This window comes from Hyperolius riggenbachi, chromosome 2 (assembly GCF_040937935.1).
Source record: "Hyperolius riggenbachi isolate aHypRig1 chromosome 2, aHypRig1.pri, whole genome shotgun sequence".
NCBI classification, from domain to species: Eukaryota; Metazoa; Chordata; class Amphibia; order Anura; family Hyperoliidae; genus Hyperolius; species Hyperolius riggenbachi.
Genome location: NC_090647.1, coordinates 557389641 through 557409867, shown reverse-complemented (window position 1 = coordinate 557409867; position 20227 = coordinate 557389641). Strand labels below are relative to the sequence as shown.

At 47.0% G+C, this 20227-nt stretch overlaps 1 protein-coding gene across 3 annotated transcripts in view; it reads left to right on the top strand.

The window, feature by feature from the left end:
* Positions 1 to 20227, top strand: part of GRAMD1C (GRAM domain containing 1C) — a 205863-nt gene that overhangs the window by 175288 nt on the left and 10348 nt on the right. For all 3 annotated transcript variants that reach the window (XM_068270886.1, XM_068270887.1, XM_068270889.1), the window contains exons 9-16: positions 189 to 375; positions 5273 to 5413; positions 8731 to 8849; positions 12097 to 12239; positions 14029 to 14132; positions 14659 to 14835; positions 16339 to 16393; positions 19375 to 19485. In XM_068270886.1, coding sequence (XP_068126987.1) covers positions 189 to 375; positions 5273 to 5413; positions 8731 to 8849; positions 12097 to 12239; positions 14029 to 14132; positions 14659 to 14835; positions 16339 to 16393; positions 19375 to 19485 — 1037 coding nt within the window. The remainder of the gene's footprint in view (positions 1 to 188; positions 376 to 5272; positions 5414 to 8730; positions 8850 to 12096; positions 12240 to 14028; positions 14133 to 14658; positions 14836 to 16338; positions 16394 to 19374; positions 19486 to 20227) is intronic.

Here is a 20227-nt window from a genome sequence, read left to right as displayed (position 1 = left end):
AAACTCCATTAGATTAATTCCTCTTTTCAGTAATAAAGCGGTCTCCAGATTGTGCCGGAAACTCTGGACTGTGGGACCTTTTAAGTGACAAAACTAATAGAATGTTTCTATATTGTGTTGCAGAGAGTGTTATGTAAATGTAACATAATTATAATATAAACGCCCCTTCTGGGTTCTTCTGCCCTCAGATATCCACCCAGATACTCCCAGAGGAAGTTCCAGGGGAGAAGGTCGGAGGAAAGAGCCCCCTCCTCAGCTCCTCCAGGGTAAGCAGCCTCCGCTCACACATCGGGACCCCCGCCCTCGCGTTGGACCTGAACGGGAACGAGAATCAGCATGGGGACAGGAGCAGCTGCACCGACTCCGCGGATGAAAGTAAGTGGCGGGAAACTGAGTGATCTGTGATGTCATTTCCTTCCACGGTACGAGCCACACCCACCACTTCCCATGCAGGGAGAACTGTAGGAGTAATGGCTGGAAATTGAGTGATCTGTGATGTAATTTCCCCTCAAGGCACCACGAGCCACACCCATTGCTTCCTATGCAGGGACATCTGTAGGAGTAATGGATGGTCAGTGAGATGTTTAGAATTTCCAGCTGATTCCAAGGCCCCATACACACATCAGACCATAGTCTTTTGAAAATGAAAGATCACAGACCAATCTTACCACCCTTCATGTAGTATGAGAGCCATACTCTACACAGTCTTTTCTATGGAGCTGAACTCCACATCAGAAAAAAAATCTTTGCAAGATGCTGCACACACAGATGCTGTACAGACACAAAAGATCAGTATCTGCAAAAGATCTGTTCCTGCCAAAAATCCATTCCTGCAAATTGCAATGATAGTCTATGAGATCTGCAGATCATCATACACACATGATTTAACGGACATTCATCTGCAGATCAGATCCACCAGGATGGATTTTCAGATCTGCAGATGATTGCTTGATCTGCAGATGAATGTCAGTTAAATCATGTGTGTATGATGATCTGCAGATCTCATAGACTATCATTGCAATTTGCAGGAATGGATTTTTGGCAGGAACAGATCTTTTGCAGATACTGATCTTTTGTGTCTGTACAGCATCTGTGTGTGCAGCATCTTGCAAAGATTTGTTTCTGATGTGGAGTTCAGCTCCATAGAAAAGACTGTGTAGAGTATGGCTCTTATACTACAGGAAGGGTGGTAAGATTGGTCTGTGATCTTTCATTTTCCAAAGACTATGGTCTGATGTGTGTATGAGCCTTTAGTTTCTGCAAATATATTCCACTTGGAATCAGACGCAGCAACTTAGGTTCCTTTTGTCCTGTGTTTGAAGCCCCACTTGAGGCACACCACGTTTATGCATTCACCCAAACATAATCTTGAATCTAATCCACAGGGAAAAAAAGTTTTGTACAGCGTTGCTGGTTTTGGGTAAAAATAAAGAGTAAGGGCCTGTTTCCACTAGTGCGGTGCGAATCGCCGGGATTCCACCGCTGACGAAATCGCATGCGGATGCGATTCCGCATGCGTTTTTTGCCGCAATTTCGCATGCGATTTCGCATAGGCAGGGTATATGCGAATTTAACCATGTCACTGCCTGGTTCAATTTACATTACTTCTTATGCGAATTCACACGCGAAATCGCGGCAAAAAACGCATGTGCGTTTTCCCTATACATAGCCTGCGAATCGCCTGCATTCCTCACGCAGCCGAATTCTGCAGGCTCTACCGTGCAGAAAAATCCTGCACAGAAAAACGCAGGAAAAAACTGACAAGTGGAAACAGGGCCATCCACTTGTATTGGTTATGCGAATCCGCATGCAGAGAACGCATGCGGATTCGCTCTAGTGGAAACGGGCCCTTACAGAAGTTTGCAAATTCTCTCTCCCCCCACGCAAAAAAAACCCAGCAGACAGCCCACTCTACAAGTAGGGAACCTACGGCTCGGGAGCCAGATGTGGCTCTTTTGATGGCTGCATCTGGCTCACAGACAAATCAGTAGGGGTTTATTCACTAAACTACACGGCTCAAGCAGCACAGCTTACTGTGGCAGCGCAAGTAACATTTTCAAAGTAGTGCATGCCCCTGCTGTAGCTTGCACCACTAACTTACTCGCGCTCCCCCCCCCCCCCCCCCAAATGAACGTCTGCTCCAGTTGTCCCAGTGACATAGTAGGACGAGATCCCTGCACTTTGATTGGCCCAGTAGGCTGCCTGTCACAGGCAGCCTATTGGGCCAAAGTGCGGGGATCTCGTCCTACAAAGTGAATTAACTCCCAAGTCAGTTAGCTAACTGTACAAGCTGTTAGTCTGTATTTCTCCTGTCTGGCTCTCTGGGAAATTGCTGATGTTGCTGAAACCCAAGAGAAGCTGAAGAGGTGCCTGACACTTCCGCTGCCTGGCAGATCAACTGTATACACCTCACCATGGCAACAGGGACAGCCCTCTGCTGCGCATGCGCACTGTCCCAGTTTGAAACATATTGTATGGCTCTCACTGAATTACATTTTAAATATGTGGCGTTTATGGCTCTCTCAGCCAAAAAGGTTCCTGACCCCTGCTCTATATGCTGCCCGGATAGGCTATAACGGCCCCGATAATCAGGTGTGTGCTCCTCCCACTGCATGTCCATGTGACTAAAGGTGGGGGTGTGCCAACTTTTTTTTCTTACAAATCTTTTTTGCATTATTATTTCAATAAGTGACAATTAAAAGAAGAAAAAAAAATGCGGCTTTACGTGGACCTTTCATGGCCAGCAGTCTCTCTAATATATTTCTATACATTGGAAAGAGATTAGAGAGGCCAGATATTCTGGTTTCTTTAAAGGGACCCTGCCGGGACACGTAACGTGATGACTTGCCACAGACTGGGGATGTTTCTGGGTGATCTGCCTCCCAGCTGGAGATGTCCTGTGTCACGGTGACCTATAATAAAGGAAAATGCCCTCCAGCAAGGACCGGGACTTGATGCTATCGGCAAATGTTTATTTTCCTTTTTCTGCAGTCAGGGGAACTTGTTTTTGCCGGTTCTGAGATTTTATAACAAACCAAAACTGAACCTTCCTCCACTTCATCTTACCTCGGTCACTTTGTGCAAACCTCAATAACACTGTGTTACCAGCACAAAGTCCTCTCGCCTTGCTGGCCTTGGCTGCAGAACCTGCTGTGCTTCTCATGGGGGGAGACAGGGAGGGGCAGTACAACTATGCATTATGCCTATGCTTGTTATGGAGGGGACATTATGGGTGTACTTGTCCTAGAGGGGATATTATAGCTGCACATGTATTGGGGGGATTATGGGCACACTTGTTATGGAAAGAGGGGCATCCAGCTGCACTTGTTGGAAAGTGGACATGGGCATTATGACTGTTATAGAGAGGACATGAATACATGCCTTATGGGGGATATTAAAGCTGCACTTGTTATGGGGGATATTATAGCTGCACTTGTTATGGGGGACATAATAGCTGCACTTGTTATGGGGGGACATTATAGCTGCACTTGTTATGGGGGACATTATAGCTGCACTTGTTATGGGGGACATTATAGCTGCACTTGTTATGGGGGATATTAAAGCTGCACTTGTTATGGGGGATATTAAAGCTGCACTTGTTATGGGGGATATTATAGCTGCACTTGTTATGGGGGACATAATAGCTGCACTTGTTATGGGGGGACATTATAGCTGCACTTGTTATGGGGGACATTATAGCTGCACTTGTTATGGGGGACATTATAGCTGCACTTGTTATGGGGGATATTATAGCTGCACTTGTTATGGGGGGACATTATAGCTGCACTTGTTATGGGGGACATTATAGCTGCACTTGTTATGGGGGACATTATAGCTGCACTTGTTATGGGGGACATTATAGCTGCACTTGTTATGGGGGATATTATAGCTGCACTTGTTATGGGGGGACATTATAGCTGCACTTGTTATGGGGGACATTATAGCTGCACTTGTTATGGGGGACATTATAGCTGCACTTGTTATGGGGGACATTATAGCTGCACTTGTTATGGGGGATATTATAGCTGCACTTGTTATGGGGGATATTATAGCTGCACTTGTTATGGGGGACATAATAGCTGCACTTGTTATGGGGGGACATTATAGCTGCACTTGTTATGGGGGGACATTATAGCTGCACTTGTTATGGGGGACATTATAGCTGCACTTGTTATGGGGGACATTATAGCTGCACTTGTTTGGGGGACATTATAGCTGCACTTGTTATGGGGGACATTATAGCTGCACTTGTTATGGGGGACATAATAGCTGCACTTGTTATGGGGGACATAATAGCTGCACTTGTTATGGGGGATATTATAGCTGCACTTGTTATGGGGGACATAATAGCTGCACTTGTTATGGGGGGACATTATAGCTGCACTTGTTATGGGGGACATTATAGCTGCACTTGTTATGGGGGACATTATAGCTGCACTTGTTATGGGGGACATTATAGCTGCACTTGTTATGGGGGATATTATAGCTGCACTTGTTATGGGGGATATTATAGCTGGACTTGTTATGGGGGACATAATAGCTGCACTTGTTATGGGGGACATAATAGCTGCACTTGTTATGGGGGACATCATAGCTGCACTTGTTATGGGGGATATTATAGCTGCACTTGTTATGGGGGATATTATAGCTGCACTTGTTATGGGGGACATTATAGCTGCACTTGTTATGGGGGACATTATAGCTGCACTTGTTATGGGGGACATTATAGCTGCACTTGTTATGGGGGACATTATGACTCCATCAGTTGCTGTATATTAAAGGCAGTGTAACGTTTTACACTAAGCCTTGTTCTGTTGCCATGGTTTCCATCAAGTTTACAAGGTATTTTTTTACTTTTTTTTTTTATTAATGATCGTTAACCATTTGTGTTACAAAACAGCTTGAGTGGGGTGTTCTCTGTGATATGTTCTCTGTGATAACTGCTTCAGTTCGTTTAGTATAGTGAGGTAAAGACTAGGGGTGGTCCATGAGATTAAAATAATCCCAAATTGACACTAATTTTATGCAAACGTATGCAGTTTGGGAATGGGCCAATCAAACGCAGCAGCTAAGAGAGAGAGTCGAGTATAGTAGGCATCACTGACAATGCTGTATAAGGCTGGGCAGGGATGAGAGTTGTTGTATTTGTACTGTTACCTGCTTGCCCAGACCGCCTTGGTATAAAAGAGCTGAAGAGCTAATTTGCAGACTTTAATGTAATAGTATAAATGTGGTTCTTCAGTATAACCCCTCCCCATCTCTCTGCCCCCAGGTGAAAGGGTTTATGAGGAGCAGGTGGAAGGGCGACTGTACATTAACCGGGTGTTCAGCATCAGCGCCGAGCGCATGTTCCAGCTCCTCTTCACCCCGTCTCGCTTCATGCAGAAGTTCTTCTCCTCCAGGAAAGTGTTTGGTAAGTCCTCCTCGGTCATCGGTGGCATTACCTCTGGCACAGACTGGCACAGCCAATGCTGAAATAGATGCCAGCTGCAACACAGGGAAAATAAAGACACAATGGAAGCCATTTTTAAAGTGTACCCGAGGCGACATGTGACATGATGAGATGAATATATGTGTGTTCAATACGAAACATATTAATAACCAGGCTGTTTCTTTTTTTTTTCTCTTACTGCCAATAAGAGTTAACCTTCAGGCATGCAAGTGACAGCTTCTCTTTTGGCGGACCCTTGTTCGTTTATAGTATAACCCTCCCTGATATGAAATTGCAGCCATAAAACATTTTCCTACAGAAAACTTCGGAGAACAAGGATTAAAGCGGATCCGAGATGAAAAACGAACTATAATAAGTAACTTGTCTATATATCTTATCTTAAGTTTAGATTTTCAAACAGATTCAACAGTATATGATTATTTCTTCCTGTGATACAATGACAGCAGCCATGTTCTGTTTGTCACATTACACACAGGCAGGCTGATAGCATCTCCACCCCTCAGCCTGTGAAAACTTCACGCCCCTCTCCCCCTCCCCTCTGCCTCTGAAATCTCTGGCTAGTAACACCTCCTCCTCCTCCTGCCCAGACTGAGCTCCCATAAGCCTTTGCCACATGAGTCTGAAAGTGCCAAGGCATTCTGAAGAAGCTGTGGGCGAGGCTTGCTTAGTTTATAGGGAATTAGAGTATTAAAACGAAACCAAAAAAGTATTTGGCTTGAGGAATGCCCTATAAACTATATGAAAGGAACACAATTCTGCAATGAGCAAAAGTTTATCTCGGATCCACTTTAGGTAAAAAAAAAAAAAAAAAAAAAAAGGTCAGTAGTTAATAGATTTTTAGCTCCGGGGCACTTAATAGACTGCCATTTTGCAGAGACCATAAAACAACTTTTAAATATTAAGACCAGATTTGTACTTTTAGCACCCCTAGGCCAACTTTCATGTTGTTCCCCTTTAATATGTAGCAGCATCTCTCCTCCCAGTCTATGTGCAGCCTCCTCATTCCATGTGTGCTATCCTTCTACATCCTTCTACAGCAGCCTCTCTCTTTCATGTACAGTTCTCTTAGGCCAGGGCTGCCCAATAGTTTGACCGCCTCCTTAGTAGACCGCCACCTGGCCGCGTCCTGTCACATTCTGTAGCCGCGGCTGTCAAAATTTCTTATTGCCATGCAGCTGCGGCTGTCAAAATTCACTACCTAGCAGCTGCAGCTATCCGAAGTAGATGGGAGAGGCGTGGCTAAAGAGGGGAGGCGTGGCTGAAGGGGAGAGGAGCGAATGGTAGGCATCTCCTTTCCCCTCCAGGCTCTCTTGCACAGCCTTGTGGCCACGCCTGCCCAGGTCCCGCGCTTCTTCAGCGACTAAGGCTTTGCTGGAGCACTGAGCGGGGGCTTTGCTTAAGGTGGGAACTGGGGGATTCCTTGACTCAGTTTTTGTTTGTGGCGGTGGTCGATGGGAGGGGAAAGGGTATTATGTCACTATAACATCCATGTGTGCAGTGGCGTAGCTAAAGGAGCTATGGGCCCCGGTGCAAGTTTTACATGGGGCCCCCCCAAGCACTTTACACATAATAGATACGGCGCACCAAAACCTACCAAGGATTTCCACAGTGTCAGAGGTGTGAGAAGGGGATGGGGAACAGCTGGTTAATGATTATCATTCGAAGCATCTATAGAAGTGATTATTACCAGCACAGGACCAACAGAGAGCTAATATTGTGCTTGATGGATGCCCTCTGGCCCTGATGCGGTCGCTACCTCTGCATCCCCTATTGCTACGCCCCTGCATGTGTGTATTATTGTATATGCTGGGGGGGGGAGGGGAGGACAATTAAGAAGCCATTTGCTGCTGGGGGGGGGAGAAGGATTCTGTGACCGTGGGCTGCCAAGTCCAAGAGATCTACCAACCTTTTGAAATGCTAAGTTTAGCATTTATAATGTTGTTACGTGACTGTTTAAGACTTCTGTAGTAATATACCAGCAGTGTAAATGCCAAGTTTAGCATTTGAAATGTTGGTAGATCTCTTGGACTCGGCAATTTTCAAAGTAGCTCGCGAGCTGAAAAAGTGTGCGCACCCCCTGTCCCTGGCAACAGCACTCAGCCTCCTCCTCCATATGCAGCAACCCTTCTTCCAAGTCTAGCAGCCCCTCTTCCATGTCCAGCCGCCCCTTTGCTGCAGCTGCCCAAGGCCCTGCCTTTGCGGCCTTCCCAGAAATCCAGCCGTTAAATAGAAGAAACAGTAATTTGTTAGAGTAGGAGGATAGATGCAATTGTTTCTCATCCGTTTACTTTCACCTCCGATTCACTTTAAATAGAGCACAATAATAGCGAGATCTCTAGAGACAAAAATATGTACAGTTTAGATTTGCTTTATTTATTATAAGAGATTTCATAATAAACGCACAAATAGTATAATAAGACATTTGATAATGAATGCACAATGAGGACATCTAATCAGAATCCCTCATAGATGCAGGAATGAATTATATGGTAGAGAAAGAAAGCCCTTAAAAAATAGCACCTTCCACAGCAAATTTAGGAAAGATATAACAAAAGTCTTTATTCAACATTGGGTATAATAATAGTCACAATATTGATGGTTCAATGGAAATAAAACCATTTAAAAAAACAAATAAATGTTCCAACATGATCCCTGCTGCATATGAGACAATCACTCTAAATGCAATATATTGTGGAGTCGGAAACTGAGGAGTCAGAGTCGGGAGTCGGAGTTGCATGATTTTTGTACAAAATCCACAGCCCTGTTAAGTATTAGACTAAGGAGACGGAGTCGAGGAGTCGGAGTCTGAACAATTTTGGGGAGTCGGAGTCGTGATTTCAGAAACTGAGGAGTCGGAGTTGGAGTCGGAAGATTTTTGTACCGACTCCACAGCCCTGGTATAATGACACAATGCTGCTGTCAGACATAACACCCCACAGTGGGCTCAATATTGAGCCCAGCATGGGGATCATCCGAGGCAAAAATAAAATAATGAAATAAACGATTGTATTTATCTTCTTTCTCCTAAAAATGACTTTTTAAGATATTCCACAGTTTTATTTTAGGTTTAAATCTACTTTTTAAGTTTTAACGGTTTTATTGTTTCTGCTCAATGACACATTCAGCGCACGTTTACTTTAGGAAACCTTTCTGTTGCATATAAGTAAAGAAAAGAACGTCTTTAATATTTAATGCAAAGATAGTTCTAATTGAAATGATACTTTCATTAAATGCGCTGTGGATTTGTCCTATTAATCATTTTATTCTCCAACATTCAGATCTGGAGTCGTCTCCCTGGCAGTCTGATGGAAATGGCAATCAGATGAGGACTCTGACCTACACAATCACCATCAACAACCCTCTGATCGGGAAATTCACCACTGCCACAGACAAACAGGTGCCCTTTGCCTCCTGCCCTGTACTGTGGCGAGAGGCGTAGCTCTGACTGTGATGGCAGCAGGGATCTGAGATCATTAGGATCACTCTAAACTTTACCCAACAGGAAGCCATCCATAGTACCAATAGCAGAACTACAATTCATGGGGGCCCCCCGAGCGAAACTTTGATAGGGCCCCCCAGTATTAACACCTCCTCCCTTACCTCCCCTTGGTGCCTTTTACAGCATTGGGGCCCATCTCACAAGGGTTGTAAACAGGATCCCCGGGGTTTGCTGAAATGCAAGTTGCGGTATTGCATAGCCGACACAGAGCAAAGGTTAAGGAGGGGGTGTAGGCTTGGGCGCCACGGGGGATTAGATACCACCATGGGAGGCCTTAGGGTTAGGCACCACTGGGGTGGTCTCGGGGTTAGGCACCACTGGGGTGGTCTCGGGGTTAGGCACCACTGGGGTGGTCTCGGGGTTAGGCACCACTGGGATGGTCTCGGGGTTAGGCACCACTGGGGTGGTCTCGGGGTTAGGCACCACTGGGGTGGTCTCGGGGTTAGGCACCACTGGGGTGTTATCTCGGGGTTAGGCACCACTGGGGTGTTATCTCGGGGTTAGGCACCACTGGGGGTGTTATCTCGGGGTTAGGCACCACTGGGGTGTTATCTCGGGGTTAGGCACCACTGGGGTGGTCTCGGGGTTAGGCACCACTGGGGCGGTCTCGAGGTTAGGCACCACTGGGGCGGTCTCGGGGTTAGGCACCACTGGGGCGGTCTCGGGGTTAGCCACCACTGGGGCGGTCTCGGGGTTAGGCACGACTTGGGTGGTCTCGGGGTTAGGCACCACCGGGGTGGTCTCGGGGTTAGGCACCACCGGGGTGGTCTCGGGGTTAGGCACCACCGGGGTGGTCTCGGGGTTAGGCACCACCGGGGTGGTCTCGGGGTTAGGCACCACCGGGGTGGTCTCGGGGTTAGGCACCACCGGGGTGGTCTCGGGGTTAGGCACCACCGGGGTGGTCTCGGGGTTAGGCACCACCGGGGTGGTCTCGGGGTTAGGCGCCACCGGGGTGGTCTCTGGGTTAGGCGCCACCGGGGTGGTCTTGGGGGTTAGGCACCACCGGGGTGGTCTCGGGGGTTAGGCACCACCGGGGTGGTCTCGGGGGTTAGGCACCACCGGGGTGGTCTCGGGGGTTAGGCACCACCGGGGTGGTCTCGGGGGTTAGGCACCACCGGGGTGGTCTCGGGGTTAGGCATCGGTAGTGGAGGGTTTTGTGTGAGAGTAGGGTTACGTTTAATTATAGACAGTAAAATACCGGTAAAACTTAGATATTTTACTAACGGCTAATTTTAGCAATATTCTACTAGCAGCAATCCTTTCTCCCAGGCGCCTTTATTTAATGAATGCTATAATACCTCTTGTAAGTGATGGCTACACAGGAAGTAATACATTTACAGTGCATTTACTATGGGACAAATGTACATCTTACTTATAGGTGTAAATCTGGAGCCCATTTCATTTCCAGCAGGTCAGGAGGCTGTAGGGCAGACTTGCTGAGCCAGGGATGCTTTTTCTTCCTCTCCCCCTTGTCTCATGTTAGAGTAGTGTTCTCTTATGTTAACAAGCATTTCCTGACACAGACAAAGCAGTTATTGACGGAATAGTGGTACAGATGAGCTCACACTCCGCTACATGTCCTACTATTGATCTGGGAATGCAGTAACATGTTGTGAGATCTTCTAATGTGTCGGCCGGGGAACGGATCAATACCACTTATCCATCCCCCATCTCTCCTTCCCAACACTAAGAGCAGCGGGAGTCTCACTGACCGCTACCTGTCGATCTCATCATCGCAGGGGGCGGAGCTCTCTGCAGCGGCTGACAATTAACCACCCCATTGCCAGGAAGTTTGGCATCCTTCAAATGCATTAATGAAATGTACATGACGGATTTCCAACTTAACCCCAGAACATTTTTAAATCTTTATACTGTTATTTAAAGGACTTCTATCAGAAAAAAAGGTTTTGGACTAGTCCATCTCCTCATAGGGAGTTCTCAGTATTTTTTTACAATAGCACTCCCTGGAAAGGATCTATAGAAAGATGCTGGTCTTCCTGCGTACTTGCTTGCACACTTCTTTTGGCAGTTGAACCGAGCAACTGCCATTCAGCAAGTGGTTTTGAAATAAAGAAAACCTAGAGAATCCTCCATGAGAAGATGGACTAGTCCAAAACCTGTCAGAGCTGTCAGATTTTACAACCTATTGTAAGTGTCAGCAACATAGGTAAAAAGTAATATCTAGTGCGTTTTCCTCTGGGACAAATGTACATTTTATTCATATGCATATACATAAATTTTACAGTTATTTATTTTTTTAAATTATGACGATCATGGTTTTACTTTTAGTAGTATATTTTTATGTATGTGTACACAAATACACCATGGGCAGACCAGAAGTAAAACCTCTGATTTATGATCGTAAAGTTCTCTCTGTAAACTCTGCTTCCTGCTGAGATGTGTGGAGGAGGCATGGCGATGTTCATGTGATGCGCTGAGGAGGCGTGGCTGTGTACAGGTGATGCGCTGAGGAGGCGTGGCTGTGTACAGGTGATGAGCTGAGGAGGCGTAGCCATGTCTAAATTTCTCAAACGCCTCTACCTGTGCCTGAATGTTGTGACTGTGAAGTCTCTAGAAGCATAGAAAGCTTTATTTCTTTATGCAATGTTTGGGAACTTGCACTGGATGTGCAAATAATACTTAGTGGGTGGTTTTATTTTAATTATGTAATTAGAACAGAATTTATTCCATTTTATAGATTGGACTGGAGATATACACTCTTCTGTATTAGTGTTTCTCAAACCTGTCCTTGTGACTCCCCAACGCTGCATGTTCTGCAGGCAACCTTACCTATGCACAGGTGGGGTAATTAGTGTCTCAGCTACATGGAATCCATCCAGCTGAGACACTTGATACCCCACCAGTGCATAGGTGAGGCTGCCTGCAGAACATGCACCACTTTGGATGACAGGTTTGAAATACACTGGTCCATACTATCCAGCTAGCAACATCCAGGAGAGGTGGGAGACTTCCCCTCCAAATGCTGGTGGAGATGTGTAGACCCAGGACCACTAGCACAAAGATGTTCCCGGTCCCAATATTAAAAAAATAATATTGTAGTAATGAACTGTTCAGGGATTAAACTTTGACATATGAAGTTCGGTTGGAGTGACCCTTTAATGAGTGCCGTGTTGTGTGGTTGCAGACGCTGTACAAGGACAGCCAGGAGGGTCACTTCTACAGCGTGGACACGGAGGTGATCACACACGACGTCCCCTATCACGATTACTTCTACACTGTGAACAAGTACTGCATATTCCGAACTTCCAGGCACAAGTGCAGGTTGCGGTGAGTGCCAGCAGGGGGCGAGCAGGAGGCCATCCGGACAGGGAATCGGGGTTGCTATTAAAGTGGCTGCCTCCAGGGCCTCCGTCACACTACACAGTTTTTAAGAGACTACATGTTAAAGTGGTCTGAAACTCCGACATAACATTCAATAAAAATGTGTTTTCCTACTTTTTATTACTCATACAGTTATCATGTTTGCTTTTGTGCACAAGTAATATTGTCTGTTTACAAAATAACAAGTTTCCAAAGTACAGTTTATCTTGCCCTAAAAGCTGTCATTGCATTTTATTCAAACTGCTTTTTATTATATATTAACATCTTCTAATTAGCTGTTCTGAGCTGTTTGTGTGCTTGAAGCACAGAGAGCTTCACAGAGAGCTCCTATTCACTTGTTATTCACTTGCTATTCACTTGTGTTGTTTGCACACATGTATCAGCAATGGAATGCAAAAAAAGATACTGTTATCTCCAGTTTGGATGCGAATTTGAAGCTGAATAGCAGGACAAAGTGCTTTGTTTAACCATTTCAGTGATGTTCTGCTAAAAAAAAAATCTGCTGTGAGGAATCTTTTAGGCCTGGTGCACACCAGAGGAGTATTTCTGAGCGTTTTGAGTTTTTAAATCTGCTGCTAATGTTATCCTATGTGTCTGTGCACACTGGAGCAATGAGGTTTTGTAAAAAAAAACCATAGCATTACATTGGGAAGAGCTTTTTAAACCTCTAAAAGCTCTTCCCAATGTAATGCTATGTTTTTTTTTTACAAAACCTCATTGCTCCAGTGTGCACAGACACATAGGATAACATTAGCAGCAGATTTAAAAACTCAAAACGCTCAGAAAAACTCCTCTGGTGTGCACCAGGCCTTAGAGCAAATTAGAAATGCTGACTTTCAGACCACTTTAAATAGACTCGTCAAATCTAGTAAAAATATATTAAAATTATAAGATTTAAAATAGATATTACAAAAATATTGATCAGACATGTTTGTTCCTTGTCTGGGTATGGGGGGTGGGAGGGGCTGCAAATGGGAGTATGTATGCCACATTTGCATAGCTTTGTATTGCATCAGGCAGTGTAGAGTTAGAGAGCGATTTGATAAGCGTTTCACACACACACCAGGACTGTCACCCGGGAGGGATCGGGACTCCGCCCCTTGGATGACAGTTTAGGCCTAAGTGCTGTACAGACATGTTGCTTTCCTGCAAGATAGTGATGCGTTGTTGCTATGGAGGGAGGCGGAGGAATGACTGTGCAGCTTACGATGCAGCGGTAGGGGTAAAGAGGAGATTAATAGTCTTGGCCTGCCCTAGGACGAGATGATCTTTCGCCAACGCCTCTAGGCCACTTTTCCCCACACTAGATTATCTGCACAGGCGGCTACGATAATGCGTACGAAGCCTTATGCTAGCCATATACTTTCCAACCGCACCACTGAATGGCCCCTGATCGACATTACATTCGAGATTGTGCTTGACATCGGCAAAAAAAAGTAATTTCTGCTTATGTAAGGTCATCTGTGGGTCACGGGACGATCACGATGTGGTGGGAAATTTTTGCCCAATTCATTTTTTTTAATCAGCTGGGCAAAATTACAAATTTAGGGGCAGTCAGGTAACCTATGTTTTTAGGATGTGGGGGGAGAGCATGCAGACTCCATGCACACACGGGGAAAACATGCAGAGTCCTGGCGGGGATAGGAACCCAGGATGCCACATTCATATGAGTGCAGACCACGACGCCGCTTTATATATATATATGTGTGTACCAATCACTTGTATTACCACGCAGGGTCTCCACCGATGTGAAGTACAGGAAGCAGCCCTGGGGTCTCATCAAGACCTTCATCGAGAGGAACTCATGGAGTGGTTTGGAGGATTATTTCAAGCAATTAGGTAGGTGCTTTTCTTGGGGTTATACTCCCAAAGCTAAACTTTCCGTAACTACTCTTAGCTACATAAAAGAACATTTAAAAGCGTTCCCAAGTATTCCCGGCGTGTAGAGACCTTTATTTTCCTTGCCGAGAGCAGAATAAGCTCTCTGAGGCATGTGTCTTCGCTCTGCCCCCCCCCCTCCTTTCCTGCTGAACAGACACATCAGGCTGGCAACAGCTCAGCTAGTTTAACAGGAGAGGAGAGGGCAGAGTGAAAATATACATTTTTACACACAGGGAATACTTTAAGATGTACGTATCATTTTGTATCAGCTTTGAATTATTGGTATCCAAATGGCCATTCCTATTTAACCTCATGTGACTTGAAGCAGTACGGTTGAAGGGGTTTACAGCAGGCTCTATGAGAGATTAATGCAGCTAATAGTTGCACAATAGATCTGTGTGTATGCGGTTTCCCGATGTTGGTGTGTCTGTGTCTCTGCAGCGCAATCCTCATGTACATATCGCTGTCCGTTTTTCCTTTACAGAATCAGATCTATTGTCCGAGGAGACAGTGGGAGGTTCTTTGCAGGACAGCGGTAAAATCAGCAGCATCAGGCGAAGGAGGCGGACCCTCAGTCGCAGCCCGTCCGATCACCTGACTAAGCACAGCTCACAGCATGACGCGGGGGTGTCTGGACTGGATGCCAGGCAGGAGAGTGCAGGTCAGACCATGTGACATGAGAAATCCCTGAAAGTATAATACCTGTCATGTCTAGATTCTGTTCCTATTTGGGGACAGTAAGGTTATAACTCTTTGCTGTCAGGGCCCTGGTTAGACACGCCAGATGTGGCGGACATCAAATTGGTTACAAGTAGACGTGGTCCAGGGGCGTAGCAATAGGGGGTGCAGAGGTAGCGGCTGCATCGGGGCCCTTGGGCCAGAGGGGCCCCGAAGGGCCCTCCCTCAATTACAGTATTAGCTCTCTATTAGTCCTGTGCTCATAATAATCACTTCTATAGATACTTTGATTAGTGGTAATCATTAACAAACTGTTCCCCATCCCCTTCTTGCACCTCTGACACTGTAGTTGCCATTGGCAGGTTTTGGTGCGCTGTATAAATTGTCATGTATAGAGTGCTAGGGGGGCCCCATTGTAAAACTTGCACCGGGGCCCACAGCTCCTTAGCTACGCCACTGACGTGGTCTGTAATATACTTTGTACTAATTATTTGGTTTATGTTACTGTTCTGTCTTCTATCTGCAAGGTTAGTGATTATTGTAATTGGGGCTATTCTGTCTGGTACATAATGTTTTCCATGCTATTATGTTGACTCAGTTTTGGTGCTATCTATATATGATAAGGATCTATGCAAACAGCTTTTCTCTCTTTGGGCTCGATTCACAAAGCGGTGCTAACCCAGTTAGAGACTTTAGGCATGATAACCATTGCACCACGCTGGTGAAAAGCCAGTTTAGGCATGATAAGTTTAGATAAGTGTAGATAGTGTGCAAAGTCCCGCACGCAAAGCAGCGCCATTAAACTCTATGCGAAGTGCACCAGACTTTGCTAGCGTAAAACTTTTGATCAGCTGTGCACTGCGGTGCTAACCCAGTTGGCGCTTAAACTTATCATGCCTAAACTTATCACACCTAAACTTATCATGCCTAAACTGAGTTTAGGCATGATAAAGGGCTTTTCACCAGCGTGCTAACTGTTAGCACCGCTTTGTGAATCAGGCCCTTTGTTTCTTTAGTGTTTAAATCTGTGCATTTCAGGAAGAGAAATATTAGGGGGAATCCCTGCAGCACCTTTCCTCCTCTCCTGCCACTCCCCTCAATCCCTCCCCTGCTGCTCCATCCACTCCTGCTGCTCCATCCACTCCTGCAGCCCCCTTCCTCTCCTGCCCCCCCCCTCCTGCTGCTCCTTCTCCTGCCTCTCCTGTGGCCCCCTTCTCTCCTGTCTCCCCCCCCCCCCCCCCCCGACCCCCGCTTCCTCTCCTGCCACTCCTGTGGCCCCCTTCCTCTCCTGCTCTCCCCTCCTGCTGCCCCCTTGCTCTCTCGCCTCACTTGCTGCCTCCTCTCCTGCCCCTCCTCCTCTCCTGACCCCCCCCCCCCCCTTCCTCTCCTGCCACCCTGGGCACTGAGATTTATAGCATATGTTTTGCAGAGACTTTATGAGCAATCTATGGCTACATTTAGCTAATAAATTATGTATTTATTGTAGGAAAAAGAGACGGCGGACGCAGAAATACCACCGTCATCATTGTCCTGAGCATCTTGTGAGTACTGGCTGTACCCGTCCTGTGTGTGGGAGGTGGAAGTGATAAGTGTGTCTGCTTGCTATGCTGGGATTTGTAGTGCCACAGGGCGGTCAGACATGGCAGATAGTGTTACAAGTGCTGCTGATGTTATGTCATAATGTCATAATCCTGGCTTCTGTATTACAAAATATGTACTTGCCTATGTAGAGGGAAGTTTCTGGATCCTAGAGAATACATGTCACACCCTGGGCCGCGGGCCAAATTTGGCCCACAGAGCCATTCAATTTGGCCCTCAAGTGGTTTCTCCACTTTGCCTTGTGTTTGGCCCATTCTAGACCTCCAGAGAAGCTATATTGGAGGTGAAGCCCTTGAGCAACAGGGAAGCCATATGGGGGAGGTAGGGGGAAAGCACTAAACACCAGGGAACTGTATACGGGAGGACCTCTAGACAACAGGGAACTGTATAGGGGTTGGAGGGGAGCCACTAAACACCAGGGAACTGTATAGGGGAGGGAGAACCACTAGACACCAGGGAACTGTATAGGGGAGGGAGGAGGACCACTAGACACCAGAGAACCGTATAGGGGTTGGAGGGGAGCCATTAGACATCAGGGAACTTTATAAGGGAGGACGGTGGCGAGTAGACATTGAGGTTGGCCCGCGACTAGGTTTCTGCATTCAATTTCGGCCCACTTTGTATTTAAGTTTGACAACCCTGCTATAGAGCGTAGCCTGTCCCCTCGTTCCAGCGCTGTCAGCCCCAAATGATCCTCGGAAGGCATCAGGATCACTTGTGCTCCCGAAGATTGCATACTCGCTCGCGCATGCGTAGTACGGAGCACTCTGCTCCAGAAGCTTTCTCAGGGCTCCTGGAGGCGGCGGCATAACTTCATTGGGGACAGTGCTGGAATGAGGGGACAGGGAAGGCTCAATAGCATACAAATGGCTTCCCTCTCCATAGGCAAGTATCAGAATTTTTTTTAAAGCAGACCTGAACTCTACAATTCTAAAAGATAAGCAAAAGCATAATAACCTTTAAAGAAAAAAATCTTTGTTACAGCTGATACAAATCCTGCAATAAATATGCATAGTCTACTTCCTCCTTTCATGGAAGAAGACCTATTGTTAACATCCTGTGCTTTCAAATTAGCTTATCTGCCATGGCAGTCAACTGAAGTGATCAAATTACAACTTGTGATTAGTCACAGGTGAGGGGGAATTAGACCGGCTAAACTCTGTAAATACATACAGGGTGTATTTCTCTGTTTTCCTTCTGTCTAGTGCAAGAGTTCAGGTCCACTTTAATGCCTCAGACTTGCTTTGACATGGGCGCCTGCTGACTGAGCAGAAATCTTGCATGATGCAGGGAACTCCCATGGTGCACCTGTGATTATCTCACCCGGAATGGCCGCTCACCCTTACGGGATTTTCAAGCACACTGATTGGCCGGGGAGCCGTTGTGTGTGGACGACCTTGAATACTCCAGTTGTTTTGGAGACGGAGCTGTACGCCGTGACCAGACTGTACATCGCAGGGTTGCTATCAGCAGCTCGTTTTATTGCGGCACACGTGGCCGGCGCACTAATAGCTGAAGATATGGGAGCAGACTGCAGATAAGATTGGCGCTGGGATATCAGCAGTGGATTGTACAGTGTGTTCTCTACAGGCTGTGCACTGATGTTATACCGGGACTCTATCACGTCATAGATCACTTATCACCATCGCTGCTGCACAGTAGTGCACCCAGGTCACCAGCAGTCAGAGCAGCACTTACAGTAATGCACCCAGGTCACCAGCAGTCAGAGCAGGCACTTACAGTAGTGCAGTCAGGTCACCAGCAGTCAGAGCAGGTACTTACAGTAGTGCACCCAGGTCCCCAGCAGTCAGAGCAGGCATTTACAGTAGTGCAGTCAGGCCACCAGCAGCCAGAGCAGGCATTTACAGTAGTGCTCCCAGGTCACCAGCAGTCAGAGCAGCACTGACACTAGTGCACCAGGTCACCAGCAGTCAGAGCAGCACTTACAGTAGTGTACCAGGTCACCAGCAGTCAGAGCAGCACTTACAGTAGTGCTCCCAGGTCACCAGCAGTCAGAGCAGCACTTGTAGTAGTGCAGTTAGGCCACCAGCAGTCAGAGCAGGTACTTACAGTAGTGCACCCAGGTCACCAGCAGTCAGAGCAGCACTTGCAGTAGTGCACCCAGGTCACCAGCAGTCAGAGCAGCACTTGCAGTAGTGTACCAGGTCACCAGCAGTCAGAGCAGCACTTGTAGTAGTGCAGTTAGGCCACCAGCAGTCAGAGCAGGTACTTACAGTAGTGCTCTCAGGTCACCAGCAGTCATAGCAGGTACTTACAGTAGTGCTCTCAGGTCACCAGCAGTCAGAGCAGCCACTTACAGTAGTGCACTCAGGTCCTAATAATCCGGTGTGCATACAGCATCCCCTGACCAGTGACCGCCGCTTGGCCAGTAATCTGCCAGACAGATCAACTTGGGTGAGCCATGGCCAATACTTTTGTTGGTGCTGCTCAGCCCGTTCACTGCGTGGCGTCATATCGGCGCCGCTTTGATAGCTCTCCATCATGGCGTCGGTTATACAGCCACAGCCCAGCAATGTCACCTAAGGGATCGGGTCCTGATCCTCATTGGACGACATCGATCAAGCGTGTGTATGGGCCTTACTCATACATCTCTTTGGGCAAAAAAATTGTACAGTGTACACCTTTTGCTCAGAGATGGATGTAATGGGGCCCTAGGCAAGGTAGCTTATTTAGGGCCCTCGTGTGGTCCTTTTGGTAAGCGGAAGTAGAGAGAGGTCAGAGAAGGTGGCTGGTGGGCCCCTTGACACTCACTAAGCCCCAGGCACCTGCCTAGGTTGCCTGGGGGATGATCCTGCTCTTTTTTCGCTGTGTCTGTGTTTTGTTGCACTTAGTTAATGTTTTGTGCTGCATTCAGTCTTGTGCAGGTGTCCTCTAATGGCTAATGCTCCCTTTTTCTCTCCAGCCTGGTCCTGCTCGTCCTTCTCAACGTCACCCTGTTCATCAAGCTGTCAAAGATTGAGCAGGCTGCTCAGAGCTTCTACCATGTCCACGTCCAGCAGGACCAATCCACCAGGTGGGGCTGTGTGTGGAATGTGTGCTTATCTCATACACTACAAGAGGGGACTCCATCATTTTACTGCACACTGATCACTGCCACGTGACACAGAGCTCCTTACTGATCACTGCCACGTGACACAGACAGAGGTCCTTACTGATCACTGCCACATGACACAGAGCTCCTTACTCACCACTGCCATGTTACACAGATAGAGCTCCTTAAGGATCACTGCCACATGACACAGATAGAGCTCCTTACTGATCACTGCTATGTGACACAGATAGAGGTCCTTACTGATCACTGCCACGTGACACAGAGCTCCTTACTGATCACTGCCATGTGACACAGATAGAGGTCCTTACTGAGCACTGCCAGGTGACACGGAGCTCCTTACTGACCACTGCCACATGACACAGACAGAGGTCCCTACTGAGATCACTGCTACGTGACACAGACTGAGTCACGTGGCCGTGATCAGTAAGGACCTCTGTCTGTGTCACGTGGCCGTGATCTCAGTAGGGACCTCTGATTCAAGTGGCAGTGATCAGTAAGGACCTCTGAGGTCCCTACTGAGATCCTGGCCACGTGACTCAGACAGAGGTCCTTACTGATCACGGCCACGTGACTGACAGAGGTCCCTACTGAGATCACTGCCACGTGACTCAGACAGAGGTCCCTACTGAGATCACGGCCACGTGACTCAGACAGAGGTCCCTACTGAGATCACTGCCACGTGACTCAGACAGAGGTCCCTACT